Source organism: Pristiophorus japonicus, chromosome 3, assembly GCF_044704955.1.
Source record: "Pristiophorus japonicus isolate sPriJap1 chromosome 3, sPriJap1.hap1, whole genome shotgun sequence".
Taxonomy (NCBI): Eukaryota; Metazoa; Chordata; class Chondrichthyes; family Pristiophoridae; genus Pristiophorus; species Pristiophorus japonicus.
In genome coordinates, this window is record NC_091979.1 from 271,956,622 (window position 1) to 271,984,361 (window position 27,740).

General features: G+C 47.2%; 1 protein-coding gene across 4 annotated transcripts in view; it reads right to left on the reverse strand.

Annotated features, from left to right (window-relative positions):
* Positions 1-27,740, reverse strand: part of LOC139259522 (uncharacterized) — a 351,083-nt gene that overhangs the window by 277,508 nt on the left and 45,835 nt on the right. For all 4 annotated transcript variants that reach the window (XM_070875007.1, XM_070875005.1, XM_070875009.1 and 1 more), the window contains exons 3-4: positions 21,411-21,511; positions 8,366-8,514 (exon numbers count right to left, since the gene is read on the reverse strand). In XM_070875007.1, the coding sequence (XP_070731108.1) occupies positions 8,366-8,514; positions 21,411-21,511 (250 nt within the window). The remainder of the gene's footprint in view (positions 1-8,365; positions 8,515-21,410; positions 21,512-27,740) is intronic.

Consider the following 27,740-nt stretch of genomic DNA (forward strand, 5'->3'; position numbering starts at 1 on the left):
GTCAAATCAAATCGCATGGGGTAGCCTTGAGGAGGAATTCATAGAATGCATACGGGATTGTTTCTTAGAACAGTATGTTACAGAACATACAAGGGAGCAAGCTATCTTAGATCTGGTCCTGTGTAATGAGACCTCTGGAATAATAAACGATCTCCTTGTAAAAGATCCTCTAGGAATGAGTGATCACAGTATGGTTGAATTTGTAATACAGATTGAGGGTGAGGAAGTAGTGCCTCAAACGAGCGTACTATGCTTAAACAAAGGGGACTACAGTGGGATGTGGGCAGAGTTGGCTAAAGTAGACTGGAAACACAGACTAAACGGTGGCACAATTGAGGAACAGTGGAGGACTTTTAAGGAGCTCTTTCATAGTGCACAAGTCAACAAAAATATATTCCAGTGAAAAAGAAGGGCGGTAAGAGAAGGGATAACCAGCCGTGGATAACCAAGGAAATAAAGGAGAGTATCAAATTAAAAACCAATGCATATAAGGTGGCCAAGGTTAGTGGGAAACTAGCAGATTGGGAACATTTTAAACGACAGCAAAGAATGACTAAGAAAGCAATAAAGAAAGGAAAGATAGATTACGAAAGTAAACTTGCGCAAAACATAAAAACAGATAGTAAAAGCTTTTATAAAAAGGCAAAGAGTGACGAAAGTAAATGTTGGTCCCTTAGAAGATGAGAAGGGGGATTTAATAATGGGAAATGTGGAAATGGCTGAGACCTTAAACAATTAATTTGCTTCGGTCTTCACAGTGGAAGACACAAAAACCATGCCAAAAGTTGCTGGTCACGGGAATATGGGAAGGGAGTACCTTGAGATAATCACTATCACTAGGGAGGTAGTGCTGGACAGGCTAATGGGACTTAAGGTAGACAAGTCCCCTGGTCCTGATGAAATGCATCCTTGGGTATTAAAAGAGATGGCGGAAGTTATAGCAGATGCATTCGTTATAATCTACAAAAATTCTCTGGAGTCTGGGGAGGTACCGGCGGATTGGAAAGCAGCTAATGTAATGCCTCTGTTTAAAAAAATGGGGCAGACAAAAGGCAGGTAGCTATAGGCCGGTTAGTTTAACATCTGTAGTGGGGAAAATGCTTGAAGCTATCATTAAGGAAGAAATAGCGGGACTTCTAGATAGGAATAGTGCAATCAAGCAGACACAACATGGATTCATGAAAGGGAAATCATGTTTAACTAATTTACTGGAATTCTTTGAGGATATAACGAACATGGTGGATAGAGGTGTGCCGATGGTTGTGGTGTATTTAGATTTCCAAAAGGCATTCGATAAGGTGCCACACAAAAGGTTACTGAAGAAGATAAAGGTACGCGGAGTCAGAGGAAATCTATTAGCATGGATAGAGAATTGGCTAGCTAACAGAAAGCAGAGAGTCGGGATAAATGGGTACTTTTCGGGTTGGAAATCGGTGGTTAGTGGTGTGCCACAGGGATCGGTGCTGGGACCACAACTGTTTATAATATATAGATGACCTGGAAGAGGGGACAGAGTGTAGTTTAACAAAATTTGCAGATGACACAAAGATTAGTGGGAAAGCGGGTTGTGTAGAGGACACAGAGAGGCTGCAAAGAGATTTAGATAGGTTAAGCGAATGGGCTAAGGTTTGGCAGATGGAATACAATGTCGGAAAATGTGAGGTCATCCACCTTGGAAAAAAAAAAGTAAAAGGGAATATTATTTGAATGGAGAGAAATTACAACATGTTGCGGTGCAGAGGGACCTGGGGGTCCTTGTGCATGAATCCCAAAAAGTTAGTTTGCAGGTACAGCAGGTAATCAGGAAGGCGAATGGAATGTTGGGCTTCATTGCGAGAGGGATGGAGAACAAAAGCAGGGAGGTCCTGCTGCAACTGTATAGGGTATTGGTGAGGCCACACCTGGAGTACTGCATGCAGTTTTGGTCACCTTTCTTAAGGAAGGATATACTAGATTTGGAGGGGGTACAGAGACGATTCACTAGGCTGATTCCGGAGATGAGGGGGTTACCTTATGATGATAGATTGAGTAGACTGGGTCTTTACTCGTTGGAGTTCAGAAGGATGAGGGGCGATCTTATAGAAACATTTAAAATAATGAAAGGGATAGACAAGATAGTGGCGGAGAGGTTGTTTCCACTGGCCGGGGAGACTAGAACTAGGGGGCACAGCCTCAAAATATGGGGGAGTCAATTTAAAACCGAGTTGAGAATGAATTTCTTCCCCCAGAGGGTTGTGAATCTGTGGAATTCTCTGCCCAAGGAAGCAGTTGAGGCTAGCTCATTGAATGTATTCAAATCACAGATCGATAGATTTTTAACCAATAAGGGAATTAAGGGTTACGCGGAGAAGGCGGGTAAGTGGATCTGAGTCCACGGCCAGATCAGCCATGATCTTGTTGAATGGTGGAGCAGGCTGGAGGGGCTAGATGGCCTACTCCTGTTCCTAATTCTTATGTTCTTATGTTCTTCTGTCCACTTGGGAGAAAGGACTCCCGTCATTCATACCCATGGCCTCTAGAACCTCCTCCTTAACTGCAGCGTACGTGTTTCGCCCCTTTCTGCTGTCTGCAGAAAGGGAATGGCACAGCTTGGTGTCTAGCGAGAAGAGCAACAGCTTAGCCTGCTCCGAATCATCGCACCCGTTAATATCCCCTGCGTGTTCCACTTCCAGGAATTGTACCGAGGGATCCCCCTGTTGGGTGAGCTTATTTAGGTGGCCTCTCATAGCCCTCAGTTTTTGGGTGTCGTGCGGGACTACGAAGTTGCTTTCTAGGGGTCCTGCTGCCCCATTGGCGTCAGGCAGGCCAAACTTCTGCTGCCAGACCGGGTGCATTGGCCTTGCTTCCGGCCCTCCTTGTATTGGCTTGCCCGCTTCCCCCTGCTGCCAAGCCGAGTTAAAACTCGGGGCCGCCGGTGTTGGTAGTTCACAATCTTTGCCTGCCCCGCACTCTGGCTGACACCCCTGCTGCTCCGGGCTGTTCCTGGGAGCTGCAGGCGGTGACTGAGGGGTTTCTCCTTGCTCTACCAGGTGTTCCTGGGCTAAACCCGGGTTTATCAGGCACACCATGCCTTTAGCCCGAGATAGAGCAAGGTTCAAGCTTTGGATCTGCTGCTGGCAGGGGCCGTGGTCTCCTGCCTCAAAGTCCCTGGTACTGGCTACCTTATAGGCTACCTGAATGTCTCTCACCCTCTCCCCGTACTCTTTAACTTGCTTGGCGAGGCAGGAATTCTCTTCCCGCAACACCCGTTCGCTATTCTTGGCTTCAATAATCTGACACTGTAAAAGGTCCAGTTGGGCTTTGTGCCTTTATTTCGTGAGCTCTCTACTTTCCTTTAACTGTCCCACCTCAGTCCACAGCCTTTCCCCGACGGTGGCCCTTGCGCTGGACCTCTCTTCTGCCTGCCTCAATACTCCCTTTAATTTCTCATTCTCCTCATCTAGAAGCCGGATCTGTCGCTGAAGGCAAATTAGCCAAATGACCTTCTCTATCGACCTTTTATGGTCCTAGCTCTCGGTCCATTGAGCTGCAGCATCTTCTGGACGCTCAGCATATAATAGATCGAATACCCACTCCTTAGCCACATTTACCCTCTTAAACACATATGAGGAAATCCCCTCTTCCATTTTGCTTCTGTTCCTGAAACCAGTTTCTCTCTTATCACGTCCCTTGCCCCAGAGTCCCTTCGTGGTTGCCATTATGTAAGGGGTGGTTTTCGGGGGGGGGGGGGGGGGGGTCAGCTTTCCCTTCTGACCTTATATGAGCGGTTTCGAATCGCTTCCACACCCTTGGTTCTCGACTCTGGAATTATGAAGGGACTGTGACAGACTTGGACAGACAATCGGTTTCAAGGTAGGAAGCAGGTGTGGCTTTATTGTGTTTAAAAGGAAGTAATAGGCACACCTTTAATAACACACATAGAATAGTGATACCAATACACACTGAGGGGTACAACACGTTGAATAAAATGTCAAAATACAGCCTGTGGGGAAAAGAATGCAGCTTAAACTCTAAATGGGGTAAAGAGGAGAATGCAGATACATTTACACAAGTTATCCCAGCCTCCCCCTCCCAATTCCCTGAACCAACTAAGTTATAGCTCTGGGGGTTCAGGGGCTATGCTCACCAATCCCTTTTGACAGTTGCCGGTGAATCACGGTTTCGGGGTTCGCTGCACTTGGCCTTCTAGGCGAGCCGTAACCCGGACAGAGGAGAGGATTTCGGACTGTGTAGTCTTCAGTTGGGGTGAGTCCGTTGATGTGGTAAGTTGTGTTTTGGATGTATGGGGTAAATACCCACTTTCTTTGGTTAGGAATAGTTTTAGTTAGTCCTTTTTGGTAATTTCTCACCCATTGGTCATTCAGAAGTAGATTGTAGAGTGGAAATAAATGTCGATTCTTCGTTTTTTGTTGAGTTGGTTTCGGTTGGTCGTTTCGCTGGTTGTGGTGGCCCACAACCTTGTAGTTTTGTAGTTTTGTAGTTGTAGTTTTGTAGTTTTCTCCACTAGTCCATTTCTTCACTCCCCACCTCCGGCTGCTTGAGTTTTTCCTTGTAAAACTGGGAATAGATATACCCCAAAAAGGCTTCCTTATCTCCCACCAAATCTGGCCCAGCTCTTTGTTTCAAGGGAGCTGCTCATGAGTTTTGAGCTCTCTTCTTTGTCAGAATTTGTCGGGCTCGTTCAGCAGTAATTTGATTATGATGTGTTAATGTTGGCATTGTTGGCAGTGTTTAAACTCTTCGGCTGTTGGGCTGGGCTCGTGATTTCTATAGGTCTATTTGCACATGCGTACCACTAATGGTCTCCGGTGATTAGCCTGATAGCTCTTGATGCACTTATTGTCACTAGGGAGCGAATTTTTATGTCTCACAGTTCTTGTTAGTTATCGATCGACTCATTCTCCCAGACAAATTAAATTAGCTCCAATACCCAATTCCTGAGTGAAGTCCCACCCTCTGTTCTGACAGTCTCTTCCAAAATGTTCCTTTAGAGATCTTAAACTTGCAAAGCTCTTAGGTATCTTCCTCAGAGTTTTTCCTAGGATACCAAAATGTTCATCGAGTTCCAAATTAAATTCCCTTTCCTATGAGTCCAAACACTGGCGGGGGGGGGGGGGCCCTCCATGAATGCATCCCCTTTTATCCCCTGCAGGCCTCGACTGCCCCTTAAACTCATTTTAAAAGTCCAAAAAGGGATTCTTCTCCTTTGCAGGAGAAAGGTACAAGGAATCTTTGCGAAGTATTGGTAAATTCTACAGGGGCTCAGGTTGAAATGCTCCAAGTGTGTTTTCCTGGCACAGGACATCAAATTCTTGGGAAGGAGAATCGCAGCAGACGGCATCAGGCCAAAACGGAGGCCATCAAGAATGCGCCGTGAACACAGAACGTGACAGAGCTGCGGTCGTTCCGGGACTCCTTAACTATTTCGGTAATTTCCTACCTGGGTTAAGCACCCTGCTAGAACCCCTACATGCGCCACTGCACAAGGGAGACGACTGGGTATGGGGGAATTCACAAGAGGCTGCCTTTAAGAAAGCCAGAAATCTGTTGCGTTCTAACAAACTGCTTGTCCTGTATAACCCTTGTAAACGATTAGTGCTAGCTTGCGATGCGTCGTCATACGGGGTCGGGTTGTGCAACAACAGGCTAACGAATCGGGGATTTTGCAACCGGTCGCTTATGCGTCCAGGAGTTTGTCGAAGGCCGAAAGGGCCGACAACACGGTTGAAAAAGAGGCTTTGGCGTGCATTTACGGGGTAAAAAAAATGCACCAGTACTTATCTGACCACAAACTTAGTCCGCTGGCTGTGCCATTTCCACTTGCTCATGGTCATGGAGGCATTCGACAACGAGAAGTCCCCCATTACGGCCCGCCAGATCAGGACCTGGACCAGCCAGGATCCTTTACTGTCCTTGGTAAAAAAACTGTGTCCTGCATGGGAGCTGCTCCGGTGTCCGATGAGGCGATTAAGCCGTTCCACAGACACAAAGACAGGTTGTCCCTGCAGGCGCACTGGCTATTGTGGGGACAATCGCGTGGTCTTGCCCAAGAAAGGCAGAGACACATTCATATGTGAACTGCACAGCACCCACCCAGGCATCGTAATGATGAAAGCCACAGCCAGATCTCATGTGTGGTGGCCCGGCATCGACTCAGATTTAAGAGTCATGCGTGTGCCAGTGCAACACTTGCTCTCAGCTGAGCAATGCACCTAGAGAGGCACCGCTAAGTTTGTGGTCGTGGTCATCCAAACCGTGGTCGAGGATCCATGTAGACTATGCGGGCCCATTCCTAGGCAAAATGTTTTTGGTTGTTGTGGACGCTTACTCAAAATGGATTGAATGTGTAATAATGTCTGTAAGCATATCCACGGCCACCACTGAAAGCCTACGAGCCATGTTTGTCACGCACGGCTTGCCCGATGTCCTAGTCAGCGACAATGGGCAGTGCTTCACCAGTGCTAAATTCAAGGAATTCATGACCCGCAATGGGATCAAACACGTCACATCTGCCCCGTTCAAGCCCTCATCCAATGGCCAGCAGAACGGGCAGTTTAGACCATCAAGCAAAGCTTGAAATGTGTGTCGGAAGGCTCCCTGCAGACCCGGTTGTCCCGAGTGCTGCTCAGCTACCGCACCAGACCTCACTCACTCACCGGGGTTCCCCCAGCTGAACTGCTCATGAAAATGGCGCTTAAAATAAGACTCTCACTTGTCAACCCTGATCTCCACGATCACGTGGAGGGCAAGCGACATCAACAAAGTGTGTACCATGACCGCGCAAATTTGTCACACGATATTGAGATCAATGATCCTGTGTTTGTGCTCAATTATGTACATGGTCCCAAATGGCTCACTGGCATGGTCACAGCCAAAGAGGAGAGTAGGGTGTTTCAGGTCAAATTGGCCAATGGACAAATGTACAGAAAACATTTGGACCAAATCAAATTGCGGTTCACCAACAGCTACGAACAACTCGAAGAGGACACCACCAACTGTGACCCTCCAACACACACACAAGTGGCAACTGACATCATGGTTGACCACGTAACCGAACTCATCATCCTCAGCAGCCCGGCAAGGCTGGCTGCCCAACAGCCCAGTGAAGAACTGACCAACCCACCCACTCTCGCATTTATACTGAGTCGAGCGACAAGGGAACATAAAGCCCCAGATCGTCTCACCTTGTAAATAAGTGTACTGTTGAGTTCATGGGGGAGTGATGTTATGTATTTAACCCGTTGTAACTTGCATGACACCTGACCACCAGAGGGCTCACCTGTTGGAGTCCCAAGGGATCCCAGCATCCCTTGGGAGCACAGTATATAAGCAGGCCACCCATGAGGTATCTGCACTCTGGAATCTTATTAAAGGAGCGAAGGTCACACTTGCTCATTACACACAGTACTCAGTTTCACCCTTTATTATGAGGGTATCAATAGCACTCCCTAAGATTGCACTGAATGTGCTCAAGTCTTGGAGAGGGGCTTTGACCCCACAATTTTCTGACACAAAGGCAAAAGGGCTAGTACTGAGCCAAGCTGACACTGTAATCCAGAAAACTCAGAAATAAGTTAGAAAGAAGAACTATAGCTTGCAAATAGGCACAAAGGTGCAAAAATGGAACTGCGGACAATGTTGTCTATTATTCATCATAGGTCAAGTTTTTTCAAACATTGTAATTTTAATGGGACCTTTTAGAAAACGTATCCATGTGGATGATTCTGATAACTCTACCGCTCATATCCCACACGTTTATCGCCATCATTCTCCAAGGTACTAAATTTAAAATTTTTGTCCCTGTCTATAAATCTTTTCTCGGCCTCATTCTATCTCTGAAAGCTCCTCTAGCCTTATAATTCTTCTTGAGCACTCCAGTCGTCCGAATCCAGCCTTTTGATCATCCTCCCTTCTTTTATCCCACCACTGCATTTAGAGACTTCAGTCACTTCAATACTATTCTCTGGATCGCCCTCCCTAAAACGCTCTGCTTCCCACCTTTCTCTTCCATTTCCACACCAGCCCAAACCCCCCACACCCCTCCCCCACCACACACTGTAATTTACAGTGCTTTTTGCACAGGGAGAAACCTGGAGGATCTGGGCTCTATCCCAATTTCAGGCTCCTCTGGTAAGAGATCCATCCTCTCTGAATACAGTATTTCAGTACCCAGGTCATTATTGCAGCTGGCCTTAACAAGTCTAGTAGGTTTACCTTTGATGGTGCCATTGGCACAGTGCATAACAGGCACTGGCATCAGGGACAGTGTAAAAATGGCTTAATTGTGTTTGACGTAAGAGCAAAACAAAATATGACATGATAAACATATAGCAGCTTTTACATGCTGATATTACTTAAAGCTTACCTTAATTTTCTGAACTGGATCAGCAAATTGTTTGATAGAGGTGTTTTTGATCAATTCTGTACTCTCTGGTACCTGTAGCAGCCAGCAGTTGTCCTGGGAGGATACTCTGCCCTTCCAATTCCTCAGATCCAAACAGAATACTCCTTGTCCTAAAATATAATCAGCCATGTCAACAAATTTGATTACAAGCAGACTGAATATTGGGGTATTCACTGAACTGTGATGTTTTACAGGAATAAACATCAATGTAGCAAAGATTTGAACCAAATCAGAGACTAAGGGCTGGAATTTGCGGGGGTCAGCGGATGCGATCGGTGGCGGGTCGGGTGGGAATGTGTTCTTTTTCCCTCAGCGGATCGGGACCCCACTGCGAATCTGATGCCATGCGCCTTTCCCCAATGTCGGGTCTGTCAGCGTTGAGCAGACCCAACACGCAGCGGTGGGTTCACAGCGGGGGGACCAAATTCAGGTAATTAGTGGCTTGTTTAGAGCCACTTATGAATTAATTTGAGCTCTCCTTCCACATTTGACAGATCACCCACGAAGTCAATGCTGATCATGGACAATGTCTGTCAAGCTGAGGCGGGAGTTCAGTGGCCATTGAATCAGCTGTTGAGTAGACAGCTTCAAATGTAAAAGCTCCCACCTTACAGAGATATCTTCCCTTAGCCACAACTCTTCCTCACTGCATTTCCACAACAGATTCACCATGCTGCAAGTCTTTAGACAAGTCTCCATCCAGTCTGGCCTCATTAACTCTCTCATCATTGACAGATTGCTTCTGTCATCTCTACTTCACCTGCCATCTATTCCATCAGCATGGGTGCCCTTTATACTCTCTCACCTTGGTCCTCAGAATCCCACTGCAATCAGCCCCAACACCAGCAGCACCAGGCATACCAGCAACACCAACACAACCACCAACCTTCTCCACAATCACCTGATGCTGCACAGGACAGAGGGCATCAGCTCCCGACTACATTTTTGCCCAGGAGGCCAGAGATGGCCTCACCGGCCTGATTTACTTCACTTGACGCTATACACCTTGGCTGTCACATGATGTGCCAGGTTGGCATCACCCCACACCAACACCATAAAGAAGCCCTACAATGCTCAGGCCATTACTTTCACACTCATCACCATTGCGGAGGGTATCATTATGTCTCACCATTCACTGCATCTCACTAAGCCACTTCCAAAGGTGCACACAAATCTGTCAAAGAACAGAAAGTATTGAAAATAAAGATTTCAATGTTTGACACCACATTAACAGAAACTTTGGGATGAGGGTGAGTGTGAGGGGTGGCTAGTGAGATGGGGATGTGATAATGTAGATAGAGAGGGATGGGTGGAAGTGCAAGGTATGTTGGTGTGAGTAAATATGTGCAGGAGTAGGGCAGAAAAGGCATAGTGATGGGGATGTGAGGATCGGCACAGCAGGATGAGATTGATTGTGGCTTTGTACGAACGTTTCATGATCTACTGAGATAATTGAAAGGCTTGCGGTACTACACTGAGGTCCTCCCAACCACATCTCCATTTGTGCCAACCTCTGCAATGTACAACCAGGCTGTGTTGATCTCCTGGAGAGGACTCTTTCGTCCATGGGAAGGGAAGAGGACCTCGCTGCATGCTGTGACTCGCTCCGTAAGCATATGGAGGGAGTCATGGAGAACCTGGATGCAACCCTGCACCACTGTGCAGTGCTGATCAGTGTTTTCAGCACTTCAATGCTGTAGAACATTGACAGCACAAATGTAAAACTAAAGTTGGCCACGGTCCCTTTAAGGAAACCAGCTGATGACGTGTCATCAAATCGTCACCAGGCCTGCTTCGTCTAATTGGCCAGCAAATGCGCTCGGCGGGCTTAACAAGCCCAATCAAGGAAAATTAATTTCACAGGCCGGGATGGAGGCAGCAGCTGGGTCGGGACCAACCACCAATGTCATGCACCACGGATCCACGAAGGTCAGCAAAATCATGGTCAAATACTTTAATCAATATAAACATTTAATTCATTTTTACTCAAACTCTGAAGAATCAAGATACTTTAAAAAAAAAAATTTGTCTCAGTCTAACAAACCCTCAAAATAACTATGAGATCAACCAAAGGGAAATCATGCTTGACAAATCTTCGAGAATTTTTTGAGGCTGGAACTAGTAGAATGGATAAGGGAGAACCAGTGGATGTGGTGTATTTGGACTTTCAAAAGGCTTTTGAAAAGGTCTCACACAAGAGATTAGTGTGCAAAATTAAGGCACATGGGATTGGGGGTAATGTATTGACGTGGATAGTAATATGTCCTTACGATACAGTATAAATGCACACGAGGCCCATACTTGAGAGAAGATCACTCTGTGACCTGTTACCTTTATTACCAAGACCTCAAGACACAGACGGTGGGTGGAGCTTCCTCTTTTATACCGGAAAGTCCAGGTTAGGAGTGTCTCCCACAAGTTCACCCCCTGTGGTCAGTGTTCTCAAGGTGTACAACTTAGGTCAGCTTATACATGGATTACAATGACAGTTGAATACATGACATCACCTCCCCCGCCAAAGTCTTATTGGGATCACAGGTTAAGTCCCTCTGGTGGTTTACGCTCCCTTGCAGAGCGCCTGAGTTGGGGCTCCGGTTGTTGGGCGCTGGCCTGAGTTTCTGTTGTTTGCGGTGCTTCAGGCATGTCCGGACTGCCCACAGTGACTGGGCTCTCCTCCACTTGCTTCTGGTGTTCGGTCACCTGTGGTGGAGTAAACTCTACGTCGTGTTCTTCCTCTGCTTCTTCTATGGGGTTGCTGAACCTCCTTTTAGTTTGATCCACGTGTTTGCGGCAGATTTGTCCATTGGTAAGTTTAACTACCAGAATCCTATTCCCCTCTTTGGCAATCACGGTGCCTGCGAGCCATTTGGGCCCTGCAGCGTAATTAAGGACAAAAAAATGGTAGTCACATTGTGACTGATGCCTGCTCTCAACAATTTCTTTCATAGTAGGGTGTATAAGGGAAAACCTGGTTTTGAACGTCCTTTTCATTAGCAGCTCTGCAGGTGGAACCCCTGTGAGCGAGTGTGGTCGGGATCTATTGGCCAACAGGGGGCGTGATAAGCGGCTTTGTAAGGAACCACCTTGGATTCTGAGCATCCCCTGTTTGATTATCTGCACTGCTCGTTCCGCCTGGCCGTTTGAGGCCGGCTTGAATGGTGCCGTTCTGACATGGTTGATTCCATTGCCTGCCATGAAGTCCTGGAATTCAGTGCTTGTGAAGCACGGGCCATTGTCGCTGACCAAGACGTCCGGTAGACCATGGGTGGCGAACATTGCCCGTAGACTTTCTACCGTGGCAGAGGATGTGCTTGAATTTAAAATGGCACACTCAATCCATTTGGAGTACGCGTCTACTACAACCAAAAACATTTTTCCCATGAAAGGACCTGCGTAGTCCACATGGATGCGTTACCATGGCTTGGCGGGCCAGGACCAGGGGCTAAGGGGGGCTTCCCTGGGTGCGTTGCCGCGTTGAGCACACGTGTTGCACCTGCAAACACAAAGTTCCAGGTCTGCATCTATCCCTGGCCACCAAATGTGTGACTTGGCAATTGCCTTCATCATGACAATGCCCGGGTGCTCAATGTGAAGTTCTCTGACAAACACCTCTCTGCCCTTCTGGGGCATGACTACTCGGTTTCCCCACAGTAGGCAATCGGCCTGAATCGAGAGTTTATCCTTGCGCCTATGAAACGGTTTAATCTCCTCGGCATGCCCCGTACGTGGCTGCCCAGTCCCCATTCAGGACACATTTCTTAACTAAAGACAGTAGCGGGTCTTTATATGTCCAGACTTTAATCTGACGGGCTGTCACAGGTGAGCCTTCGCTTTCAAAAGCTTCAACAGCCATGACCATCTCAGTATCATGCTCAGCTGCCCCCTCAGTAGTGGCTAGTGGTAGCCTGCTGAATGCATCGGCACAGTTTTCAGTGCCGGGTCTGTGCCGAATTGTGTAGTCAGAGGCGGCTAACGTAAGTGCCCACCTCTGTATGTGGGCCGATGCATTTGCATTTATGGCCTTGTTATCGGCCAAAAGGGACGTTAGGGGTTTGTGATCTATCTCCAGCTCAAATTTCCTGCCAAATAGGAACTAGTGCATTTTTTTTTTTACTGCATATACACATGCTAGCACTTCCTTTTCTACCATCCCGTAGCCCCTTTCTGCACGGGACAGACTTCTGAAGACATAAGCTACTGGCTGTAACTGACCATTGGCATTCACATGCTGCAACACACAGCCGACCCCATAGGACGACGCATCACATGTTAAAACTAGTTTCTTAACGGGTCATATAACGTTAACAGTTTGTTGGGAGCATAACAAATTGCGTGCTCAATCAAAAGTCCTTTCCTGGCTGTCCCCCCAGACCCAATCGCGACCTTTGTGTAGGAGCACATGTAGCGACTCTAACACTGTGCTCAATTTGGGAAGAAAGTTGCCAAAATAGTTCAGGAATCCCAGGAACGAACGCAGCTCCGTCGTGTTACGCGGTCTGGGTGCTCTCTGGATTGCTTCCATTTTGGACGCAGTAGGTCTGATCCCGTCTGCAGCTACCCTCCGCCCCAGGAATTCTACCTCTGGAGCTAAGAAGACGCACTTCGCCTTTTTCAATCGCAGCCCTACCGGTCCAGTCTGCGTAGCACCTCCTCCAGGTTGTGGAGGTGTTCCTCAGTATCGCGACCCGTGATGCGGATGACGTCTTGAAAAACCACCATCCTTGGAATCGACTTGAGGAGGCTTTCCATATTTCGCGGAAAGATCGCGACGGCCGAATGAATCCCGAACGGACATCTGTTATACTTAAACAACCCCTTGTGTGTCGTGATGGTCGTCAGTTTCTTCGACTCACTCGCCAGCTCCTGGATCATGTAAGCTAAGGTCAGGTCCAATTTTGAAAAAAGTTTGCCTCCGGATAGCGTCGCAAAGAGATCCTCCGCTCTCAGTAACGGGTACTGGTCTTGGAGTGACACCCGATTGATGGCCTTGTAATCGCCACATATCCTGACCGACCCATCCGCCTTGAGCACCGGCACGATCAGGCTCGCCCAGTCACTGAATTCGACTGGCGAGATGATGCCTTCCCTCAGCAGACGGTCTAATTCACATTCTATCTTTTCCCGCATCACGTACGGCACCACTCTGGCCTTGTGGTGTACTGGTCTGGCGTCCGGGTTTATGTGAATCACTATCTTGGTCCCCATGAAAGTGCCGATGCCGGGTTGAAATAATGAGTCAAATTTGTCCAGGACCTGTGAGCATGATACTCGCTCCACAGAAGAAATTGTATTGACATTGCCCCATTTCCAGTTCATGACAGCAAGTCAACTCCTCCCCAGTAGTGCGGGACCATCCCCCGGGACAATCCAGAGAGGCAACCTGTTCTCCGAATATTTGTGGGTCACGACTACCATGGCGCTGCCTACCACCGGAATGATCTCCTTTGTATATGTCTGCAGCAGTGCGTCAATCGGCAATAATTTTGACCTCCTGGCCTTGGACACCCACAACCTTTTGAACTGTTTGATACTCATCAGGGACTGGCTGGTCCCCGTGTCTAGCTCCATTAGTATTGGGATGCCATTGAGGAGCACTTTCATCATTATCGGTGGCGTCCTGGTATATGAACTGTATATGTGCTCCATATGAACTCGCTGAACTTCATCTTCCAGCGATTTCCCCCAGTATTCATCTGGTCTCGTGGGGCTTACATCGGGCCTGTCCTCCTCGTACATCAACCTGGCTGCAGGCTTCCTGCACATACGCACCAAGTGACCGCTGACGTTACAGTTTCTGCAGGTATATTGCTGATACCTGCAAACTCTGGCTGGGTGTTAGCCTCCACACCTCCAGCATGAGCTAGAGGCCCCATTGTCAGAAAGAAAAGGTCCATTACCAATCGATCGTCTCTGACTGTCTCTGTAACTGTCCTTAAGCGCACCATTAATAGGTGTTGATGGCCCCATTACTGGCCGCATTGTCCATTGTGATGGCATGAATCGCCGTTCAGTTAGCCATTGTCTCTGTTGAATTCCCCCTTTGGGTTCGACTGCATGCTAGGGCATGTCTGATTGCCCTTGTCTGCCTAGAGAACTGTGTGCTGCGTTAACAATGTTGACTCCCTGGTTGCCATAAATCATTCTGGTCTCTTCCTCCCCTGAGATAATTGTCTGGGCTATCATAGCCGCCGCTTCCAAGGTCAAGTCTTTGGTCTCAATCAGTTTCCTGAAAACCCCAACATCCCCGATGCCCTCAATAAAAAAGTCTCGCAGTATCTCCGCTCTGCATGTATCTGGGAACTTACATAGGCTCGGCAGTCGCCGGAGATCTGCCACGAAGTCTGGAACGTTTTGCCCTTCTCGCCACCGGTGCGTGTAAAACCGGTGTCTCGCCATGTGCATGCTGCTCGCCGGTTTAAAGTGTTCCCCGATCAACTTACTGAGCTCTTCGAACATCTTGTCCGCCGCTTCTCCGGCGCTAGAAGGTCATTCATCAGGGAGTACATTCTGGATCCACAAACCATCAGGAGATGAGCCCTGCGTTTGTCGGCCGAATCCTGTCCCAAACATTCCTTAGTGACAAAACTTTGCTGTAGTCTCTCAATAAAGTCGTCCCAATCATCACCAACACAGTACCTCTCTTCTGTGCTGCTAGTGGCCAAGCTCGCGTGGTTTAAATCCCAGTTTCTCATCGCCAATAATATGTCCTTACTATACAGTATAAATGCACACGAGGCCCATACTTGAGAGAAGGTCACTCAGTGACCTGTTACCTTTATTACTAAGACATCAAGAGGTGGGTGGAGCTTCCCCTTTTATACCGGAAAGTCCAGGTTTGGTGTGTCTCTCACAAGTTCGCCCCCTATGGTCAGTGTTCTCAAGGTGTACAACTTAGGTCAGCTTATACATGGGTTACAATGACAGAGAAACATAGAAACATAGAAACATAGAAAATAGGTGCAGGAGTAGGCCATTCAGCCCTTCTAGCCTGCACCGCCATTCAATGAGTTCATGGCTGAACATGCAACTTCAATACCCCATTCCTGCTTTCTCACCATACCCCTTGATCCCCCTAGTAGTAAGGACTTCATCTAACTCCTTTTTGAATATATTTAGTGAATTGGCCTCAACAACTTTCTGTGGTAGAGAATTCCACAGGTTCACCACTCTCTGGGTGAAGAAATTCCTCCTCATCTCGGTCCTAAATGGCTTACCCCTTATCCTTAGACTATGTCCCTTGATTCTGGACTTCCCCAACATTGGGAACATTCTTCCTGCATCTAACCTGTCTAACCCCGTCAGAATTTTAAACGTTTCTATGAGGTCCCCTCTCATTCTTCTGAACTCCAGTGAATACAAGCCCAGTTGATCCAGTCTTTCTTGATAGGTCAGTCCCGCCATCGGGAATCAGTCTGGTGAACCTTCGCTGCACTCCCTCAATAGCAAGAATGTCCTTCCTCAGGTTAGGAGACCAAAACTGTACACAATAATCCAGGTGTGGCCTCACCAAGGCCCTGTACAACTGTAGTAACACCTCCCTGCCCCTGTACTCAAATCCCCTCGCTATGAAGGCCAACATGCCATTTGCTTTCTTAACCGCCTGCTGTACCTGCATGCCAACCTTCATTGACTGATGTACCATGACACCCAGGTCTCTTTGCACCTCCCCTTTTCCTAATCTGTCACCATTCAGATAATAGTCTGTTTCTCTGTTTTTACCACCAAAGTGGATAACCTCACATTTATCCACATTATACTTCATCTGCCATGCATTTGCCCACTCACCTAACCTATCCAAGTCGCTCTGCAGCCTCATAGCATTCTCCTCGCAGCTCACACTGCCACCCAACTTAGTGTCATCCGCAAATTTGGAGATACTACATTTAATCCCCTCGTCTAAATCATTAATGTACAGTGTAAACAGCTGGGACCCCAGCACAGAACCTTGCGGTACCCCACTAGTCACTGACTGCCATTCTGAAAAGTACCCATTTACTCCTACTCTTTGCTTCCTGTCTGACAACCAGTTCTCAATCCATGTCAGCACACTACCCCCAATCCCATGTGCTTTAACTTTGCACATTAATCTCTTGTGTGGGACCTTGTCGAAAGCCTTCTGAAAGTCCAAATATACCACATCAACTGGTTCTCCCTTGTCCACTCTACTGGAAACATCCTCAAAAAATTCCAGAAGATTTGTCAAGCATGATTTCCCTTTCACAAATCCATGCTGACTTGGACCTATCATATCACCTCTTTCCAAATGCACTGCTATGCCATCCTTAATAATTGATTCCATCATTTTACCCACTACCGATGTCAGGCTGACCGGTCTATAATTCCCTGTTATCTCTCTCCCTCCTTTTTTAAAAAGTGGGGTTACATTGGCTACCCTCCACTCCATAGGAACTGATCCAGAGTCAATGGAATGTTGGAAAATGACTGTCAATGCATCCACTATTTCCAAGGCCACCTCCTTAAGTACTCTGGGATGCAGTCCATCAGGCCCTGGGGATTTATCGGCCTTCAATCCCATCAATTTCCCCAACACAATTTCCCGACTAATAAGGATTTCCCTCAGTTCCTCCTCCTTACTAGACCCTCCGACCCCTTTTATATCCGGAAGGTTGTTTGTGTCCTCCTTAGTGAATACCGAGCCAAAGTATTTGTTCAATTGGTCCGCCATTTCTTTGTTCCCCGTTATGACTTCCCCTGATTCTGACTGCAGGGGACCTACGTTTGTCTTTACTAACCTTTTTCTCTTTACATATCTATAGAAACTTTTGCAATCCGTCTTAATGTTCCCTGCAAGCTTCTTCTCGTACTCCATTTTCCCTGCCCTGATCAAACCCTTTGTCCTCCTCTGCTGAGTTCTAAATGTCTCCCAGTCCCCGGGTTCGCTGCTATTTCTGGCCAATTTGTATGCAACTTCCTTGGCTTTAATACTATCCCTGATTTCCCTTGATAGCCATGGTTGAGCCACCTTCCCTTTTTTATTTTTACGCCAGACAGGAATGTACAATTGTTGTAGTTCATCCATGCGGTCTCTAAATGTCTGCCATTGCCCATCCACAGTCAACCCCTTCAGTATCATTCGCCAATCTATCCTAGCCAATTCACACCTCATACCTTCAAAGTTACCCTTCTTTAAGTTCTGGACCATGGTCTCTGAATTAACTGTTTCATTCTCCATCCTAATGCAGAATTCCACCATATTATGGTCACTCTTCCCCAAGGGGCCTCGCACAACGAGATTGCTAATTAATCCTCTCTCATTACACAACACCCAGTCTAAGATGGCCTCCCCCCTAGTTGGTTCCTCGACATATTGATCTAAAAAACCATCCCTTATGACAGTTGAATACATGACAGATAGAGAACTGGTTGGCAGACAGGAAGCAAAGAGTGGGAATAAATGGATTCTTTTCAGAATGGCAGGCAGTGACTAGTGGGATACCGCAAGGTTCAGTTCTGGGACCCCAGCTATTTACAACATATATTAATGACTTACACAAAGGAATTGAATGTAATATCTCCAAGTTTGCAGATGACACTAAGCTGGGTGGCAGTGTGAGCTGCGAGGAGGATGCTAAGAGGCTGCAGGGGGAATTGGACAGGTTAGGTGACTGGGCAAATGCATGGCAGATGCAGTATAATGTGGTTAAGTGTGAGGTTATCCACTTTGGTGGCAAAAACAGGAAGGCAGATTATTATCTGAATGGTGACAGATTGGTAAAAGCGGAGGTGTAACGAGACCTGGGTGTCATGGTACATCAGTCATTGAAAGTAGGCAGGCAGTAAAGAAAGCAAATGGCATGTTGGCCTTCATAGTGAGAGGATTTGAATATAGGAACAGGAAGGTCTTGCTGCAGTTGTACAGGGCCTTGGTGAGACCACACCTTGAGTATTGTGTGTAGTTTTCGTCTCCTAATCTGAGAAAGGACATTCTTGCTATTGATGGAGTGCAGCAAAGGTTCACCAGACTGATTCCTGGGATGGCAGGACTGATATATGAAGAAAGACTGGATCGACTAGGCTTGGAATTTAGAAGAATGAGAGGGGATCTCATAGAAGCACATAAAATTCTGACAGGATTGGACAGGTTAGATGCAGGAAGAATGTTCCCGATGTTGGGGAAGTCCAGAACCAGGGGTCACAGTCTAAGGATAAGGGGTAAGCCATCTAGGACCGAGATGAGGAGAAACTTTTTCACACAGAGAATTGTGAACCTATGGAATTCTCTATCACAGAAAGTTGTTGAGTCCAGTTCGTTGGATATATTCAAAAGGTAGTTAGATGTGGCCCTTACGGCTAAAGGGATCAGCGGGTATGGAGAGAAGGCAGGAGTGGGGTACTGAAGTTGAATGATCAGCCATGATCATATTGAATGGTGGTGCAGGTTCAAAGAGCCGAATGGCCTGCTTCTGCACCTATTTTCTATGTTTCTATGTTTAGATTCATTATCAAATGTATCAAGCAACCAATTAAATCCAGAGTTGCACCATTTCCATTCCATGGAACAAGGTCAGATTCAATCCTGGTGAAGAAATGAAATTATTTCTCTAGTTCACCCTTCCCCAAAACCACTTAAATAATTATAATGCAAGAATATAATTAAAAGGACAGTATACTCATCTGAATTTCTACATACAATTCTAATGTTTCTGCCTGCACAGTTACTGGTGCACGCCAATCATTCTTTATTGCTGTTAATTCTTCCAGCCAGTTTTACTCAGAGATAGATATTTTGCGCAGAATCTTTCCTTCAGTGATATTATGAAGTTCATTGCAGCGACATTGCACTGCAGGCCAATAATTTGGCTGTCATGCAGTGCCACCAATGCCAGTGTTGTTTAGGAGTTCCATGCGCCTATGCATCAAAGAGCTGGCCTCACACAATAACAGAAGGCCATCTCATTTACTTAATTTACTAACATTTTGGACACATCTGTCATGATGCACCGGGTGCGTCAGGGCCACATTATTGGAAGTCAACAGCCAGCCAACTTCTGGCTGCCTGTGATGCACCTAGCAGTTTCCCATCATGGGCTGGGGAGGGGTATTGAGCACAGGGCAGAGCGTTAGAAACTAAAGATGCCTAAAAATGTGACGCAAAGAATGCTGCATTTAAATGGTTATGTTCGAATTGCAGACAGAAAGTCTCCTCGGACCAGACACATCCTTTGAAGTGCTGTTTTGGTTTCCTAGGTAAGGATATAATATGTACTATATACAATCTCCCTGTTGCTCAGCAATTATCTGTGGTTTTTAAGTTAAAATACATAAACAAGGTTTAAGTCTTATGTATAATGCTAAGGTAGGATTTGAAGTTAGCTTAACAGAACTGCTTGTGAAGATAATGGAAGAAAGTTTGGGGAAGTTAACATAAACGTTTGCTACTTCATAAACGAGGCAACACTCTGAAGCAAACAGGGATTAAAGATAGGATACGGATGAAAGAGATAAGACACAAGAATTGAGACAAAGAACGCGATAGGCCATTGGGTATTGAGAGAGACACAGAGAGACAGACAGAAAGACAAACAGAGAAAGAGAGAGAGATAGAGACACAGAGCGAGAGAGAGCGAGAGAGAGAGAGAAAAAAATCCAATGAGAGAGAGAGAAACAAACAGAATTGCTTACATGACTCAACTGTCTGTCTGATCGGATCGGTATCAACCACTTGTCATGGTTGTATGTTTTTGCTGTATAACTAATGCATTATATTCTGTTTTAAACTCTGATTAAAAACAATATTGGTTTGCACTTGAACCCGATTATTAAAAAGTGACCAGAGACAGTCTTAACTTGGCTATTTCTAACAAGAGGCATGGGGATTACCAGGCATCGAACAGAGATACATAGCATTCAAAGACAGCCTCCCCTTCAGCGTCTATTCCCATTTTAAAGTCGGGTAACTAATCAGCCTATTGTATAAGCTATACAAGTTATACACTGGCTTCTGCCCCCTTTGTGCTGGCCGTTTTCATTTGAGGTCAGCAGGAGAAATCGACAGTAAAACTGTTTGGTTCATGCCTCACAGGGCTTTAGTACTTAAAGGTACTGTCTCAAAATAGAGGTAAATATATCTAATGACTATTGTAAAAAATTAGTTCAGTATAGTTTGAAGAGAATGTGCTTCAAGCTTCATTGTTAATTGTTAATTCTTCTGCATATTTACACTTAGGTACATGCATTAGAGGCTGTGGTCGCACACCAACTGGACATTGAAGGAGTGGTAGCCCTTGCAATTGCAAATCACCTCTCCATTTTGGGGCGGGGCCCGCAATGCCACATGCATACAATCAATGGCTCCCTGAACCATGGGGAAGCCTGCTATCCTGGCGAAGCCACAGGAGCGCTAATCCTGGATCTGCCTCAACATGCTGAACTTTATGTAGTCCATTCGTCGGCTGTAGAGAGTCGGTCACCTGGCGAATGCAGCAATGTAGTGCAATTTGCATATATCACCTACCGGAGCCTGGAAGGACCCGGTAGCGTAGAAGTTGAGTGCTACAGTCACGTTCACCATCGCCGTCACCTTTTCTAAAATACTTGTAACACACCATCAGTTTTTAAAGCATCCGGCTAAAGAATGTGTTCTGAACACAATGACAGTAACATTGTATTGAAGAAAAATAAACAATAATCATGCCTGAGGTCTCTGTGATACTTTTGTAATTTTATAAACTTTAAGTGGAGCAAATACCTACAATTTATTCTTCCAATGTCCTGAAGCACTATATCCATGCTTAAACTTCACTCACAGCATGATAAATGTCTAATTCAATAATAATAATGTGATGTTCCTGATTCTAAAATAATCTGATATTTAATAGTTATTTTTCCAGTTATGACTTATATCAGTTTGCACAGTGAGCTGTTACAACTGACATCAGCATCTCTTACTGCTTTCATGTGCATACAAGCCAGTCATTGTAGTAGTGTGTCCTTTACAGGCATCATCAATAAACTTTGTCTTACAGTTTGAAAACAAGATATGTACCTGTGAGAACAACAACGTTGATCTCCTCTTTCGATTTCTGAAACTGGTCTGGGACTCGCAGATGACAGAAAATTGCTTCTTTTGCCAATCCACCTAGCAATCTTTAAGAAAATATATAAAGTATCAGTTTAGTGAAAATGTATTTCCATTCATTTCCCTAAGCTTAACTTAAGGAATTATGTCTTCACTGTGGAGTTATTGAAGTGTAGAATAGAATGCAGTGGATGCTGGCTCAGTTGAAGTATTCAGAAGGGATCTTGATCACTTCCTGATTCAGCAAATGCACATGGGATAAAACAATTAGTTGGACTGACTTGTGAAACAGGACCTCAGTGATAGAATGAGCTGAATGGGGTGCTTTCTATTTTCTTAAGATCTTAACTATTATTAATTATCACAATATAGGCAGTGTGTAGCAGATCACATTGAATAGTAACTGCATGGAGCAATATGACACAGGTATCCCCACAGAATAAATTTTCAACCCTGGATGTGCCTCAAGGGAATCCTGAATGGACGCCATACATTTCTTCACAGATAAGGAGGAAACTAATTATTCCTTTTACACATCCCTTGGAGACCTAGGAGTAGATACTGCATCTGCTTAATTAGCAACTGTATTGGTTGGACATTATTCAATGCCAGAAATAGTACTGATTTTAAAAGTTAAAATACTTCTTTTGTTCAAGTATTGGAATATCATTTGAAAATCAATACTGGAAATTCATTTTGATTTAGAATTTTGTATGTTCTTCCCAGCTTGCTATTGGAATAACTGGATGTAGTAACTCCGATCTGCGCGCGGGCGGGGTCCGTGTACTGGCACTTTAACAACCTGCTGCTGGAGGATGAGCGGTTCCGGGATTCATTCCGTTGCTTCTGGGTCGACTGGAGAAGGAAGCAGGGAGACTTCCCCTCCTTGAGGTTATGGTGGGACGTGGACAAGGCTCACGTCCGTCTCTTCTATCAAGAGTATGTGAGGGGGTCGACCAAGAGGCGGGCGGTCAGGCTGGGGCACCTGGAAAAGGAGGTGCTCGACCTGGCATCCCGTCTCATTCAAGTCGTCGAGGACCCGGCCCTGCAGATGGTGTACGAAGCGAAGAAGACTGTGCTGAAGGACCTGCAGCTCGTCGGGTCCCGAGGCGCGTTCGTGAGGTCGCGGATCCGGTTCCTGCGGGACCTGGACCGTGGCTCCCCCTTCTTCTACTCGCTGGAAAGAAGACATGGGGTCCGCAAGCAGCTCTTGATGCTGCTGGCCGACGATAGATCTCTGGTCTCGGATCCGGAGATCCGTCCAGCGAGGAAGCGTGTAGAGTTTTGTGGGAGGACCTGCTGAAGGTCAGCCTGGAGGGCGCCGAAAATCTGGACACTCCTCTAAGCATAGCGGAGCTGACCGTTGCCCTCGACCAGCTCTCAAGGGGAAAGGCCACGGGGCTGGATGGGCTGACCGTGGAGTTCCACAGGGGCAACTACGCGCGGGTCCTGGGGGAAAGTCTGGCGACCGGGGAGATGCCCCTCTCTTGGCGCAGGGCAATCATCGTCCTGCTGCCTAAGAAGGGCGATCTCCGCCTACTAAAGAACTGGCGCCTGGTCTCCCTCCTCAGCACGGATTACAAAATCTTTGCCAGGGTGATGTCTGCTCACCTTGGACCACATGATCCACCCCGACCAGTGCTACACGGTCCTGGGCCGGACAATCCACGACAACATCCATCTGGTCCGGGACCTGGTCCACCATTCCCAGAAGACTGGTCTGTCGGTCGCCTTCCTAACCTCTGGTCTAGGAGAAGGCGTTCGACAGGGTGGATCACGAGTATCTGTCCGGAACTCTGCGCGCTTTCAGGTTCGGGGCGCATTTCGTCACCCGGATTCGAATTTTGTACGCCGCCGCGGAGTGTCTGAATAAGGTTAACCGGTCTTTGACGGCGCCCCTTCACTTTGGGAGAGGGGTGCACCAGGGATGCCTCATGTCCGGCCAGTTATATGCCATCTGCGTGGAGCCTTTCCTGCGCCTCTTGCGGAAGAGGTTGATGGGACTGGCTCTGCAAGGGCCGGGTGTGGAGGTCGTCCTCTCGGTTTACGCCGATGATATGCTCCTCATGGTTGAGGATCCCATTGACCTGCGGAGGATGCGTGAGCGCCAGGAGATTTACTTGGCCGCATCCTCTGCCAGGATCAACTGGGAGAAATGTTCCGGACTCCTGGTGGGTCAGTGACAGGTGGACTCCCTGCCGGAGGAGCTCAGGCCTTTTGCCTGGAGCACGACCCATCTCCTCTATCTGGGAGTCTACCTTAGTCCCGACGAGGAAGCCTGGCCGGCGAACTGACAGGAGCTGGAGGCCAAAGTTGCCGCTTGCCTAGGGCGCTGGACAGGACTGCTCCGAGTGCTGTCCTACAGGGGTCGAGCGCTAGTCATAAACCAGCTGGTGGCCGCTATGCTGTGGTACCGGCTGGTCACTTTGACCCCTCCCCCTGCGTTTGTCGCCAAGATACAGAAGAAGCTGATGGACAGCTTCTGGAACAACAGGAAGCACTGGGTCTCTGCTGCGGTTTTGAGTCTCCCGCTTAGGGAGGGCGGTCAGGCGTTGCTGTGCGTCAGCACCCAGCTAGCGACTTTCCGTCTTCAGACCCTGCAGAGATACCTCTACGTCGAGCCCCCTCCTAGGTGGCGTGCGCTGGCGCCGTATTTCTTCTGCCAGCAGTGCAGCCTCAATTACGACACGCAGCTCCTGTTTGTGAGCCTGGGGGGCGTCAGGACGGCTATGCGGGGGCTGCCTGTCTTTTACCAGGAACTCATCAGGATCTGGAACAGAGTCGCCACCAAGCGCAGCTCTCCCCCATCTGGAGTGGCGGCTGTCCTGCAGGAGCCGCTGCTCAGGAATCCGTACCTCCACAACCGCGGTTTTAGGTGGCAGGTGGACGAGAGGGCTGTGGCTGGCGAGATGACCAGGGTCAGGGACCTGCTCGATGGCGGAGGAGCGGGCTGGATGGCGCCAGATGTGCTTGCACACGGCGCCTAAACTGGGCCGACGTTCAGCGTGCAGCCAATGCCATCGAGTCACTAAAAACAGCGCTGGACCCTGACTCCATTAGGTGTGTCGAGGAGGCTCAAGCATGTGGGAGATCCCGTCCGAACTGACCGCCACCTGGACGGAATTTCTCATCGGTGCCAAGCCCCAAAACCTCCCTCGGGAGCCAGCGCCTCACAACTTGAACCTCCTCAGGGAAATCCCCTCTGTGCCTTTCAGTTCTGTGCGGAGGGGTTTCCTGGAAGGGCTGCTCTTACACACTCTCCAGCTTGCCATCCTCGTCTGCCGTCCGGACACGCCATGGCGCACCATCTTGTCGTCCGGAGGAGGCGGGGGTCCCCAATGGAGTGCACTCTACACGGGAGTCCTCCCCCTATTTATTGGGGACTTGGCCTAGAGGGTGGTGCACGGAGCAGTCCCGTGCAATAAGTTTTTAAGTCGGTTCACGGGCTCCCAGCCCGCCTGCAATTTCTGCGTCTGGAAGAGTCCGTGTTCCATGTTTTTATGGAATGCGCGAGGTTGCAGCCCCTATTCCATTATTTGAAGGGGCTGCTCCTCAAATTCTGGTTGCGATTCAGTCCCACACTCCTGATCTTTGGGCACCCTGTGCGGAGGGGAGCGGGCAGGTCAGAAGGCCTCCTCGTAGGACTGCTCCTGGGCACGGCCAAGGGGGCCATCAGCCGGTCCAGGCAGCGGGCGGTCGAGTGGGTCGTTCAGCCCAACTGCCTGCCTCTCTTCCATGGTTACATCCGAGTCAGAGTGTCCTTGGAGATGGAGCACACGCTATCCACCGGTACGCTCGCGGCCTTCTGCGAGAGGTGGACGCCGGAGGGACTGGAGTCCATCATCAGCTCCGGCAACTAAATTTTAATTTGATGTTTGTCTAAAGTGTAATTTGTTTATTGTGCCGGTTTAGTGTCACCCCCCTTTTAGCCAGCGGGCACTTGTATAATTTGTGTTTTTACTACCCTAAAAAAAACCCAAAAAAAACCCAAAGGGGCACTTGTTTGAAAGTCTTTGGTGTGTCCACCCTCTTTAATCAGGGGGCATCCGATTTATTATTTTTCTACAAAAATAGTTGTAGTAACTCCGACTAAAACTAGTAGGGTTGTTCAGTTAACTATCTAAGCACTTATAATGAGCTTGCAACATTTCTACACTGATTGTGTGCTTTACAGCTTTGGCATGTACAGAACAAAAGTTAAATATTGTCCAATTTTTCCTATATGCAGTACTTTTCCATGTTAAATTACATCTGCCATGTTCTGACCACTTACACATTTTGTATAATTTTATTTTGTAGTTTACAAGATGCCTAATCAGATTCAACTGCTCCTATTAATTTGTTATATGTTTGCATTAAGCTTCTGAATCCATATCATTAACATCAATTAAAACAGAGGGCTCCCAATATCAATCCCTACTGCCCCTACTGCACCTGCTGACCAATTCTCCTCAGTATACATATACAATAAGACAAATACCGACTGCTTCTCATCCTCCCGCCAATTTCTGATCCATTCACAACTAACGTTCCGGAAATACTAGGGGGCCGAGGGTCTAGCAAGAAGGAGGAACTGAAGGAAATCCTTATTAGTCAGGAAATTGTGTTAGGGAAAGTGATGGGATTGAAGGCCGATAAATCTCCAGGGCCTGATAGTCTGCAACCCAGAGTGCTTAAGGAAGTAGTAGCTGCATTGGTGATCATTTTCCAACAGTCTATCGACTCTAGATCAGTTCCTATGGACTGGAGGGTAGCTAATGTAAACCCACTTTTTAAAAACGGAGGGAGAGAGAAAACGAGGAATTATAGACCGGTTAGCCTGACATCAGTAGTGGGGAAAATGTTGGAATCAATTATTAAAGATGAAATAGCAGCGTATTTGGAAAGCAGTGACAGGCTCGATCCAAATCAGCATGGATTTATGAAAGGGAAATCATGCTTGACAAATCTAGAATTTTTTGAGGATGTAACTAGTAGAGTGGATAAGGGAGAACCTGTGGATGTGGTGTATTTGGACTTTCAAAAGGCTTTTGACAAGGTCCCACACAAGAGATTGGTGTGCAAAATTAAAGCACATGGTATTGGGGGTAATGTATTGACGTGGATAGAGAACTGGTTGGCAAACAGGAAGCAGAGAGTCGGGATAAATGGGTCCTTTTCAGAATGGTAGGCAGTGACTAGTGGGGTGCCACAGGGCCTCAGTGCTGGGACCCCAACTATTTACCATATACATCAGTGATTTAGATGAAGAAATTGAGAGTAATATCTACAAGTTTGCAGATGACACTAAGCAGGGTGGCGGTGTGAGCTGTGAGGAGGATGCTAAAAGGCTGCAGGGTGACTTGGACAGGTTAGGTGAGTGGGCAATTGCATGGCAAATGCAGTATAATGTGGATAAATGTGAGGTTATCCATTTTGGTGACAAAAAACACGAAGGCAGAATATTATCTGAATAGCGGCAGATTAGGAAAAGGGAAGGTGCAACGAGACCTGGGTGTCATGGTACATCAGTCATTGAAGGTTGGCATGCAGGTGCAGCAGGCGGTGAAGATGGCAAATGGCATGTTGGCCTTCATAGCTTGGGGATTTGAGTATAGGAGCAGGGAGGTCTTGCTGCAGCTGTACAGAGCCTTGGTGAGGCCTCACCTGGAATACTGTGTTCAGTTTTGGTCTCCTAATCTGAGGAAGGACGTTCTTGTTATTGAGGGAGTGCAGCGAAGGTTCACCTGACTGATTCCCGGGATGGCAGGACTGACATATGAGGAGAGACTGAATCGACTGGGCCTGTATTCACTGGAGTTTAGAAGAATGAGAAGGGATCTCATAGAAACATATAACATTCTGATGGAACTGGACAGGTTAGATGCAGGAAGAATGTTCCCGATGTTGGGGAAGTCCAGAACTAGGGGTCACAGTCTAAGGATAAGGGGTAAGCCATTTAGGACCGAGATGAGGAGAAACTTCTTCATTCAGAGAGTTGTTAACCTGTGAAATCCTCTATCGCAAAGAGTTGTTGATGCCAGTTCGGTAGATATATTCAAGAGGGAGTTGGATATGAGCCTTACGGCTAAAGGGATCAAGGGGTATGGAGTTAAAGCAGAAAAGGGGTACTGAGGTGAATGATCAGCCATGATCTTATTGAATGGTGGTGCAGGCTCGAAGGGCCGAATGGCCTACTCTTGCACCTATTTTCTATGTTTCTATGTTTGATTCCTGAGCTTTACCCTGAATTCCCATCACTTTAAGCTCAACTAACAGCCTTTCATGCAGAACTTTATCAAGTGTTCTTTTTCAAGT